The sequence below is a fragment of the Salvia splendens genome, chromosome 11 (assembly GCF_004379255.2).
Source record: "Salvia splendens isolate huo1 chromosome 11, SspV2, whole genome shotgun sequence".
Classification (NCBI taxonomy): domain Eukaryota; kingdom Viridiplantae; phylum Streptophyta; class Magnoliopsida; order Lamiales; family Lamiaceae; genus Salvia; species Salvia splendens.
The window spans coordinates 24,200,362-24,212,578 of record NC_056042.1 but is presented as its reverse complement, the minus strand read 5'-3'; the positions used below and the strand labels follow the sequence as shown (position 1 = coordinate 24,212,578).

Here is a 12,217-nt window from a genome sequence, read left to right as displayed (position 1 = left end):
TTTCGAGTTTCTCGTTCCTCGCCACAGCCATGGTCACTTGAGTTCCAGTAGTTCGTCGGAGTTCCAGAGTTCTCGTTCCAGCCCGCTTGTTTTCGCCGTGTTACTGTTCTATCGCCCGAAGTGGCAAAACACCTTTTACTTGCTTTCTTAGTTTTTGCATTTAGTTTTCCTTCGTTGGATCTGCTGTGTTCTCAAACAATTTCGTACTTTAAAGTTTTAGTTGTGATTCCAAACGTTTTCTAAGTGCTATGAAGTTGTTTTCGTTTTGGTTCGTTTCGTTTTCTCTTTTCTTTCCGCCTAGATAATTTAGATCTAGCTGTTACGGTAATCTCCAGTGTTGAATAGCATGTTTTAAGTTACATAGTTAAACTTTCTGTGTTCGCTAGCCTAGATTGTCTTTAGTTTTTATATCTGAATTAGTTAAGTGTGGAAAGCCCTGTTCACGTGGTTTCTGCATACTTGCATGTTGACCAGTGGGCGTAATCGCAGTTTCGGGTTTCGATCTGTTTGTTTAAGCTTTAATTTGTAGATCTGTGTTCTTGAGTTGTTAATCGGTGTTTTTAATGGTGCTGAATCTGGTTTGTTTTTCTTCTGATTTAGTTTGTGTTTGTTGAAGAAGATGATGCCCATATCCGATGTTGGGGACTACTTTACTTTTTAGATACCTTTTTGCTTTTGTCCTTTACTTTTAATTATACCCTACAGATCTGACAGTCTAGTCACCACAACTACCACTTATTCCCTGCTTTTCTGTTTAGCCTTTTATAGAAACCTAGTACTTTCCGCATATTTTCTGTTACACCGCATTCACCATAATTCCACGTACACCACTACATGTCGACCACCATTCACCCTTCCTAGTCAGTAGGACACCATCTTAATTTCCCGTCTAGGTAGAGACTCAACCCAAGCGTGGTAGCTAACCAAACCATCCAAAATATCACCGCAATCTTTCCAACCGTCACCATCTCTGTGGGATTCGACCCCTACCTTCACTATACTACCCAGTAGAAGAGGGTTGAGGATTTATTGATACCAGGTTCTAGGCTTAGCCGAGGTTTCCTTACTGATCAGTAGGATGCATCTTGCTTGAACGACACCTACACAAACCTGCTCTTTCACCCTTGGGGATCTTTCTTGTGTGACGCATCAGTCTTCTACTTAGGTGCTCCCGCTGCATGCCATCTTATCCAACTTTATCCGTTTGCGCAGCAAATTTGACTCATTCTCCTGATTCAGTCGTCCGCCCAGTTGATCAACTCATTTTCTGAAAATGGCGGACTTTCATACACAGATGGCTCAAAATTAGACGTTACTTCATAAAATTTGAGATAGTTTTATGACAGAACGCATGCGTGAAATGAGCCTCATCAACTATCATGTTATGCATGATGATGCATGCATACATGATATCAGCGAGATCTCCAAAGTAAAATAGACGTTAAAGGCCTTTAACTAATGCCTAACACGCTTGGAGCACACTAAAAGCCTGCTCCACATCCTTTCGAGCGACCTCTTGATTTTGGGTAAAATAAGCCCTCTTCGACTCAGTTGGGCATCTGATCATCTTAGAAAAAACGGGCCACGACGGGTAGATGCCATCAGCCAAGTAGTAACCCATCTTATAGGGATTGCCGTTGACAGTGAAGTAGATGGCTGGGCCTAAACCCTTGCATTGCTGACTAAAGAATGGCGAGGACTGCAGGACGTTGAGGTCATTATTCGACCTGGCAACACCGAAGTAAGCATGCCAAATTCAGAGCCGTTGATCGGCAATGGCTTCGAGTATGATGGTGGGGTGCGTACCTTTGAACCCGGTTAAACTGGCCTCTCCACGCCGCTGGGCTATTCTTCCACTGCCAGTGCATATAATCTATGCTTCCCAACATTCTTGGGAAGTTGTGCGTCCTCCTGTCTAAATCCAACAAGTACTGGCAATCAGCTACAGTTGGCTTCCGCAGATAGGTGTCACCGAATGTCTCTCTCACTCCCTGACAGAAATTCTTCAGACACTTGCGTCCAGTAGTATCGCCGACGTGAAGACATTCGTGGAACATATCGACAGTTCCTCCGTAAGCCAACTGTCGTATGTCAACCGTGTATTTCTGCAGCAGCGACGTCGGTGCGGAGCAGGAAGTACTCATAACGGGCCGAAAGCGCATTTACAATGCGCAAGAAAAGTTCCTTCTGCATTCTGAAACACCGACGGAAAACTGCCGCTGGATAGCGTGGCTGCTCGACAAAGTAATCCGCGAATAGCCGATCATGAGCTTCGGCGTGGTTACGGTGAATTGTCCGACGACGTCGGATTGTCCTAGGGACTGCCGCCTGTACTTGTTCCCGCCGTTGTTGTTCTACAATCTCCGTTACGCGTGCCCACATTTGGATAATGATTGGGTTGTTCTGCAATCTCCGTTACGCAAATTCCTAAACGATTCGACCCGATAGTTTTCCGGCATAAACTTATCATATGTGGCAGCCGGTAGCGTGACTAGGTAGCCGGAACACAAGACTACGTCATTTTGTGTTTGGCGAAAATAAAATTAAAATTTCACTGCATATCACCGCTGGAGGAAAATAAATCTCTCAGAATATCACCAAAATTTGCAAATGTAAAACGACGAGGATAACATCACCGTAGGGGAGAAAATCACCGCTTGGAGAACATCACCATCCGAACAACCATGATTTCACATCCTAATCCATCCTAACCCAGACAATAAAGACTTATCCTGTGATGAAACGATTTTGATATTTTAGATGGTTTTTAAATTCGTGGCAAGTATGATAAAAAGCCACATGCAAAGCCAGTTTAACGTGTATAAGTCGAATATAATGTTTGACCCACCGTAGGCATAACCCATGAAATGTAGTACCTCCTCCGTCCCAAGGAAGATGACTGAAACAGGTTTTTTCTTGGTACGCTCAGGGCGCTTAGGTGTCGTTCAAGCAAGGATATATCCTACTGGTCAGGATAGAGATCCTAACTAAGGCTAGACCCTGGTTTAAAAAATTCCTCAACCCACTCCTACTGATCAGTATAGTGGTGGTAAGGGTCGAATCCCACAGAGATGGTGAACTGTTGTGGTGATATTCTGGATAGTTTGGTTAGCTACCACGCTCGGGTTGAGTCTCTACCTAGGCAAGAACTTAAAGGTAATTTCCTACTGACTAGAATGGGGAACGAAGTGTAGAGGTGTAGCTGTGTACGTGGAAATGGGGAGACATTTTTGTAACAGAAAATATTTGGAAAGTACGGGATTCTATTTTGGGCTAGACAGAATATTCAGAGGGTAGTGGTAGCCATGGTGATTAGGCTGACAGATCTGCAGGTTATAACTAAAAAGTAAAGGACAAAAAGCAAAAAGCATCTAAAAAGCAAAGTGGTCCCCAACATTAGACTTGGACATCATCTTCTTCAACAACACAAACCAAAATCAGAAAATAATTCCAGATTCAACACGGAAACACAGTTTATCAAATCGCGAACACAGATCCACAAATAAGAACACCAAATCTGAAATCAAAACACAGAAACTGCAACTCCGCGTACTGGTCAACAGGAAGCGAAACGCACTCAAACTAAACTTCACATGCATCGATTCACTTACGATCGAACAGTTCCACGTTTGACTAAGGAAATTGCGACGGAAACAAAGAAAGAAAAGATTCAGCACTTAAACAACAAGGAACCTTAGATCTAAGCTAACTAGGCGGAATAGGAAGGAAAATAAATCAACACAATAACCGAAACGGAAATCAACTTCATAGCATAAACACGTTCGGATCTTCAACAAGTACTTCAAAAGCAGAAAATATCCAAAAGCAACAAAGATCCAACGTAAGAAAGCAAGTAAATTAAACTAAGAAAGCGAATAAAAGTGTTTTGCCACTCCGGGCGATGAAATCTCTAAGCTACGGTCTTGCTGGCTGGAACGGACGATTTGGAACTCCGGGAACATCTAGATCTTCAAGTGACCATGGCAGTGGCGAGGAACGAGATTCTGGACTGGGCTGAAAGACTAAACTCCGAGAGAACTCTCCTAAAAGTGATGATGATGAATAATCCCCTTCTCTCTCCAAGTGGCTTCCTTTTATAGGGAGGCTTACCCTTGATTTTTAGGGTAAGACCTTGCGGTGAGATGACTTCTTTGCCCTTAATTGTGATTGAGCAGTCCCAGCTATCCTCCTTCTCCATCTCGAGCCATTTTTGCATGAATACTGGTCAGTACGTAATCGTCCTGACGCCCTTTTCACTTGAAGTGTCTGAAACTCTGCCTACTGGTTAGAACGCTTACCCTGCACGCTTAAGCATCTAGTTTTGCAGATATAATTCAATTATGCACATCATACTGACCCGTAACCTAGGCCTAGAATACGACTTATCAAACTGCTCACACTTACCACATGCTTGTCCTCAAGCGTGAAGAACAAACAAAAAAAGAATAAGTCGAATTCTAGCCTGGTTACTCCCCTGACCGACTCTACCTAAACTAGACTCTATACTACAACGACGCAAAGAAAAACACTTGGTCAAACACAGAAAAAACACACAAACACACAAACACAAATAAAACTAAAACACAAAGATTGGGCTATATTTTCAACCATCCCTTACCTCGGGATCTGGTACAATCCGGCCTTAGACAGCCTTGAACTTCTGCCACCCCCCATTCCTTCCTGGTCAGTATATCCGCTTGTCAAGATCGCCCAAACTCTCGGCCAAACACTAGATTCACTCGGTCTCTCATACCTCACCGGGAATGTTGGGACCGCATTCTCTCAATATGCTTAACCACACTTGCTTCGGACTTGGATCTCACGCGCAGCTACTGAAGGGCTTAAAGGCTTGTGATGGGGCTATTGGGTTGTAGTGTTTTGGGGTAGATGTTCCTAAGGCTCTAAGTTTCAACATTTCTATTTTATTGATGTGGGGGGGGGGGGGGGGAACTGTGTGCATTAGGCTTCTGATCAGTTGCTTCTTAGCTGGCGCTTCTGGCTTGGGTTTCCAACTGGTTAGTATCATCTTGTGGCTTTGCCACCCTTATTCCTTCTCTTTTTTGTGTGGTCAAGTTTCTGACCATTTTTCTCCACATTCTTCTCTTTTTTTTCCTTTGTGGCTTCGCCACCCTTATACCTTCTTCTCTCCCCCTTTTTTTCTTTTTTGTGGACCCGGGATAACTCCCTGGTTGAGTTTCTTCCAAACTTTCTTGCCCAGCTGGAGTCTGTTCTCTTTCACATCTTTCTGGCCAGTAAGCTTCATTCACCTCATGCCTTGCACACACACAGCCCCAGCGGCTAGGGGTATTTATCTGGATAAAAGAGTTGGGAAAAGAGGTTCTAAGGGTGGGGTTTTTTTTTTTCTTTTTGGGGGGTTTCCTACTGCCTTCAGTGTTTGCTACCCGTGGTCACTTCATCCTAGGCAAATTGTGGCAGCCTCTCCTTTTTTTCAATATTTGTGGAAAGTGGTTCCACTTTAAGCTTATAACTCACATTTGAAGAGGGCTTTCGCGTTTGGCTCTAAGTATGGGCTTTTCTCTCATACTCACATCATCTATCCTGACTAGGAGGTACTAGGGAGGGTGGTTTCGGTTTTCCAGCATGTCTTATTTCCCTCAGTTTCCTTCACCGTCAGCTCAAGACGGTTGAGTTTTAAGCCCAATCAACACACAAATTAAATTAAAAAAAACTAAACTTAACAGGATACTAACACAAGCACGAACACAAAAACTACACATATACACATATACACATACTCATCATACTGGTCATTGCGTCCCCCCTCCCACTTCACAAGTGTCTGCCCTCAGATAAGGCTGTGAGGTGGAAAAGGTAATGACCAGTATGATGGACACATAGACAAACATACAGAAACAACAAATTAAAACTAAAACTTCTCACATTTAGACTATGGAATAGGCTAAGTGGAAGAGTTTGAAAACCTAAACAGACCAACAAAACACACATATATATAAAACTCCTCACACTTAGGCCGTGCAACGGACTAAGTGTGAGTTAACATGCGTACGAAACAAGAAAAAAGAAAAAAAAACAAAAACATGCTAACACCAACAAAAACTTAAAAACAAACAGAAAGCTAAAAACTAACTTGTCAGGGTGGGGGGTGGTCCAGCAAAGTCTCCTGCTCCTCCGTGGGGCAGGTGGTGTAGGCTGCTTTTCCAGGGTTTCCTCTTCCGTTCCAGTGTGATCCTCATTTTCCTTCGCCGGTTCCTCGGCCTCTCCCGGCACCTCGGCGTTCTCTTCCTCAGGCTCTTCTATCATTGTCTCTGGTGGGTGGGTCTCATCATCCTGGCCTCCATGGCCGCTTGTTCCTGTAGCTGGTTCCTTCTTCCGGCTGGTCACTTCCTTCAACAACTCATCTATCACGGATGCCATTCTGCCCATCTCCGTGATCAATCGATGGTTCTCCTCTCCTAAAATAATCACTAACGTCTCCATAGCATCTTGCCTCTGAGCCAATGTCCTCTGCTCTGCAGATCCTTCCAACATCCGTTCCACTACTCCCGCTAGCTTGACCATCTCTGCCTTCAACTGCTTATTCTCCTCTCTAACTTCGTCCATTGTCTTCTCCATTCTGGTTTGACGCTGTTCCTGGTCTGATGCCAATCCGATCATTTCTGCCCTTATCTGTCTGCTTTCCTCCGCTATTTCCTCCACAGCTTTTTCCATCCCCTCTTGCCTCTGGTCGTGTGCCGGTGCTTCATGAGCTGCTGCTAACCGAGCAGTGGGTACAGCTTCCTCTCCCATCGCATAGAAGTGTGGCACGCCTTGCCTCATGTACACCGTATTCGTCCGGATGAACAGGGGGGTATCAAACAATCCTGGGGCGTCCACCATCGTCAAGGGGGTTAAGTCTTCGTCCTCCGAAACGGTGATGTTGTCTCTCACAAAGATTCCCAATATATGGCAGAGGGAATGTAACATCCCAAACTTTTGTGACCCTTTTTATTATGTTATTAGAATTTTTTTGGAATTTTGAAACGTTTGATTTAATGTGATTAAGTGCTTTGCGTGAAATAAATTGTCGTGGTAATTGTGGAATGATGAGCTCGAGTTTTTTTATCGTTTTCCAATGTGGGGAAAAGATTAATAGGATCATGCATTAATCATTTCTCGATTCAATTAATTGATACTTCCGGTCATTCCGAAATTAATGAAATAGTACTTCTCTTTGTGGATTTAATTAATTGTTTTGGGACTTTATTCCAAATTAAATCCAAACCAATGGACCCTAAATTACACTACATGAAATTCGAACTCCATCCCTTTTTCCTTGGGAGTTTCGAAAATCTCCAATAGGAGATTGGATTATTTTTCATTCGATTTAATTGGTGCTTTATGGACTCTCTTCTTTTGAATTTAATCCAATTAAATCATGTTATATTTTACTTCTTCACCCAAAATAAATAGAGAGTTGGGATATTTCCTTGACTATTTGAGCCTAGCAATTTTCGGCCCTCTCCAATAAAATTTGGAGAATATTTTTATTTGTTCCTAATTTGTGGAATCCCTCATTATTCAAATAAATTCTTATTCTATTTAATTGGGGGTGTGAATAATTTTTCTACTACTTCCCTTCCATGTCACACGCCCCATACTACTATTTTCCTTGTGGGAATTTGAATAATTGTTACCTATTTTATGGGAGCCTTATTCCATAAAGAAATTACCAAATTTAAATCCTATTCTATTTAATTGGGGATTTAAATAATTTCCTTGTGCAAAGCCCTTGAAATTTTCGGCCCCCACCACAATTTTCCTACTTAGAGATTTAATTTATTTGTTTCCTTGTATCCATTATTTTTATTTCCTAAGTTGTGGAATTAATTCTCTCCAAGTAAATACCAAATAATTCCTTATTAATTTTTCAGCCATAATTTTCGAAAATTTGGCTCTTCATAATTGTGGGATTTTTATTCATTGGCCTATATATTTAATTCCTCACAATTTATTTATTTAATTCATTCATGGACTTAAACCTAGCAAATAAATACCAAATAATAAAACCCTAGCCCCCATTCACTCAAAAATTTCGCCACTTTCATTCTCTCCCTCTCCCACACGTTTTTTTCATCTTCTCCCACTCTCCCATCTCCAAAAATCCTCCATCCACCATTGTTCTTGCAACCATTGAAAGTATCTTCAAGAGTTTCCGACGGATCACTTCATTCTACGCTTCTACCGATTCGTTTTGTCAAAGGAAGGTATATTCGCACACTTTTCCTCCTCCTTCTCTTTTGAACCATGTCTTGAGTCCTACATGCACGTAGAGAGTGTAGGTTTGATAGATCGCAAGTTTTAACGGGAGGGAAATTGTGTGTTCGTAAGAACTTGTTTGATTTTTACGTTGTTGATTGGAATCATGTGTATTGGATCGAAATATTTGTGAATAATATGAGTTTGTATGCAAATATGTGTATGAGGAACGTGTAAGCATGATTATGTGTTTTCGAGCATGAAAAATCGGTGGTTGTGTTGTGGAAGTTTTAAAAACCCTATTTCCGAATTTGAACCAGAATTCTGTGATGCTCGACCAGTGACTTAAGATCTGTATTCGACCCATCAAACGAACGAATTTGGCTACGAAATTTTTACTGAGTAAACGTCAAGGTGTCTCCTGTGTCTCGTGTGAATTTCAGCCCGTTCTATCAAAAAATGAATTTTTAATAAATTTTGAAGTTGACTGCGCAAATCTGCCAGAAACGTGAGTTCTCGCCATGAATGTTTCGTTTTCTGTTTGACTGACCAAATGACCTCCGATCGATGTGATTCTTGAACTATATGAAAATATGAAGTGTCTTCTGTGTTGTGTTAAATATTCAGCCTTTTTGGGAATCTTATGAATTTATGGGGAATTTTTAAAATGAACTGCGCAATACTGTCAGAAATTATATGTTCCGACCTGAGAGTTCAATATGTGATGTGACTGACTAAACAACGTGATTTCGATATGAAAATTTTCATGGATGAACTTTAATGTGTCCTCTGTATTGTGGCCAAAATTTAGCATCTTTTGAGGTCGGGTGATTTTATAGTAATTTTTACAAAACGGTCTCGCAGTTCTGCCAGTTTTCTGCCTTGTTAAAATAACACTTATTTTCATGTTTAAAAGTATTATATGATACATGTATGTCCAAGGAACGTGTTTAAATGATGTGATCACGTGTGATAAATCGAAATGTGTTACGATGTGTTCTCCCATCTTTGTGACGTATGTTGGTTCGGGAATTTGAGAAAAACGACGAGAGAATCGATAGGACATGCATAGTAATATGTTGTTGGGGGAAACTAATTGTGTGGTCTTTGACAAGGGTGTTGTGTACTCGTGAACTCGAGGATCGAGAGTTGCTAAGTTGGGTTGTGAATTGCTAAGAGACGAGGTGGGCTTTCTTTTCAAACCTCTTTATTTTTCCGAAAAATATTATGTGGAGATACAAGGGTGGTTTAACTGTTATGTCATGCCATGGAGTGTTTTTGTTATGAGATTGTGTGCCTGATGCCTAGTTCGTATGAGTTTACTCCGTTAGGCTATATGGCTGTATTGTGAAACGAATTCGGGTCCGAGTAGGGCCGTAAACCCTATCGGGCTGTGTACACTGGTGGGATCGTGAGCCGTCCTTGCAAGTCGGCCGGTCTCGTGGGCGAATAGGGTGGCCACACTTTCGTCGCACTGTGATTGTGATTGTTGGATTGATGTGAAAAGTGGGGAGAATATTTGACTGGCCAGTCTATGAAACATTTTTGTGTTCTCGTGATATTTTCTTTACTGCGTATAAAACTCGAGATCACTGGTATGGATGACATAACTTGATAAATGTTTTCGGCATGAGCCCATTGAGTACAACAAGTACTCAGCCCTGCAATTTCTTTTAAAAATTTTGCAGGTTGAGCGAGATGTTGCGGTGGATGTTGAGCTGGCTAAAGACCCTAGGATACGTTGTGTCGTCATACATAGGCGTGATCCTTGACTCTCTTTGAACCTTATTTATCCGCTGCTATGTTTTAAATTGTGTCTTAAGACCTTAATCTTTATGTTTTTGTGTCTGAACATGTATGGTGGTGATGAGTTTTAAACAAGTTTTACGTTGCATTTTAAAAATGGTATTCTTCGAGATTTAAGTTTAATGCTTGTTTTACTTATATTTTTAATTGATGTATTTCTTAAGTCTAACTTTTCCGTTGTACTTTTTAAAAGTATTCTTTTTATCTTATGTCCTTTCAAAAAAAAAATAAAACCTTAAAATCTTTAAGTTAGGTTGTTTTCCTTTCTTTAATTCAATCAAGTTGTTCTTTTAAATTGTAATCCATGCATGTCGGTCACGATCGCCGCGTTTGTGGTACCCCTTGTATGGGCGGTCGTGACAGAGTGGTATCAGAGCTTTGTTCTTTCGCTCTGCTCCGAGAGTCTTCTTTCACTTTAAGTCTAAGTTAGTGAACCCTCATTGACTAGAAGTGTCACGAAGGCTCAACATCCAAAGCATCACGCTCAACCAAGGAAAGTGAGGTATGTTTTAAGTTGTTGATGAAATGTGTGAACGATGTATAAAATCGACGATATGATGAGGATGTTTTGGGCAAAAGAATGCATGAGCATGTAATTACGTGATGATGTGAGGTTATTTTCATGTTGAAATTCGAGAATAAATGATATGATGACATACGTATGTTGAATGTGAGCATGATGATTTAAACGCGTGTATTATGGGTGAAAACAATATGAGCATGAATTGAGAAGATGATTTAAGCACGTGTTGTATGTGCGAATATGATATTGGTATAGTATGATTATGTGGGACATGAGCAAGATTGGTATGATGACTTAAGTATGTGCTATGTGTGTGAAAGTGTTATGACGTAAGCATGTGATTATGGGAAGATGGCGTGTTTTACATGAAAGATGGAAATTAATGAGTTGTTTTGAGAATGTTGAAATTTTTTTTGAGAAAAGATGAGTAATCTAAAAATGTTGTCTCAAACATATATGTGAAGTGCATGAGTGTTTTGGTTGCAATGCAAATGTGTTATGAGTTTTGCAATATTAATGACTAGTTGTTCTAGTGGGAAAAATATTTATGTTGTGGAAAGTTGTTGGAACTTTTTGAAAAAAAAAAAATCTTTGAACTTTAAATGTAAATATGTTAGTTCTTTCTTTTGAGAAAATTAATTGATCAATGGAAATTGTTGTGTTTATTGTTCAAAAAAAAATAAAAAATAAAAATGAGTTTTGCAAAAAAAAAAAATTACTTCGTTTGGAAAATTGAGCTGTGGAAGTGTGATGTTATGTATGTTATGAGGTGCGAGGTATGATGTGTTATTCTATGGAATGTTTTATACGAATGATGAAAGTCGATGCGAAACTACGATTTAGTTTGAGTCAACTTTTACTTTAAAAGTGAGATGTGGAAAATTTTTTTTGGAAAGTGTGAAAGTGTAAAGAAATTTTGTTTCAAAAGTTTTGAATATGATGTGAAGTTCGAAAGTGTTTTGCTATGGGATGTGAAAATGTGGTTTGTTTACCTTGAGGTATGAATGACGTAAATTGAAGTAGACGATGATCTATGAGATGATGAATTGTGTTGTGAACTTAGGGTACCTAAAATAAAATGCCTAGTTGACCGCGCGAATCGTAGCTCAAAGTTGAAAACTTAACAACTGCTTTTCCGAGCAATGAAACGTACGAGAATATGAAAGTTTAGGCAAACGCTTAAGTCAAGGTGCGAGACAAGAAGAACCGATGCTAAGAGATATTTTCATGCAACGACGAGCGATCATACTCGCGATTTAAATTAGTATAGTTTAATCTTGCGTAAGTGGAAGCACGATGGAGATGATCTCCATACCCTGCTAAGGAGCACGAGGATGATAACCATGTCCTACGAGGATAGTCATTATGACAGGCAAAGAATTTTATGAAGATATGGATTCCAACTATCGTTATTAGCGGCAATGACACGAAGAATCTCAGCGTGGAATCCACAGTTCTTAGAGCGATGTTACCAGTTTCGGCTTGCGAAATATGAACAAGGAGGTGCGACTTTAATAGCTGGAACAAACTATTCTAATCAACAGTTCTTACTTGGATTATAAGAAGTTATCTTTCAGGACCTTTCAAATAGCCGTGAGCCATTGTCTATTTAACAGCTTGTTTCATTCACCCCTTGCAAGTGATGTATATTGTTTCTTTTCCTCCATTGAG

The 12,217-nt window shown here is 40.4% G+C and overlaps 1 protein-coding gene across 1 annotated transcript; it reads right to left on the bottom strand.

Annotated features, from left to right (window-relative positions):
- Positions 1 to 1,462: 1,462 nt before the first annotated feature.
- Positions 1,463 to 2,144, bottom strand: LOC121754642. Its single transcript, XM_042149966.1, has 2 exons — positions 1,807 to 2,144; positions 1,463 to 1,727 (listed from the first exon to the last, which is right to left on the bottom strand). Exons 1-2 carry the CDS (start codon positions 2,142 to 2,144, stop codon positions 1,463 to 1,465), a joined length of 603 nt encoding a protein of 200 aa, XP_042005900.1.
- Between the last annotated feature and the right edge of the window lie 10,073 nt (positions 2,145 to 12,217).

Bases quoted from the DNA above. Each gene is read 5' to 3' on its own strand.
- LOC121754642 (XM_042149966.1), bottom strand. From the start codon at position 2,144: ATGAGTACTTCCTGCTCCGCACCGACGTCGCTGCTGCAGAAATACACG. The intron at 1,728-1,806 runs GTACGCACCCCA...CGGTGTTGCCAG, and splicing joins CAGTTTAACCGGGTTCAAAG to GTCGAATAATGACCTCAACG.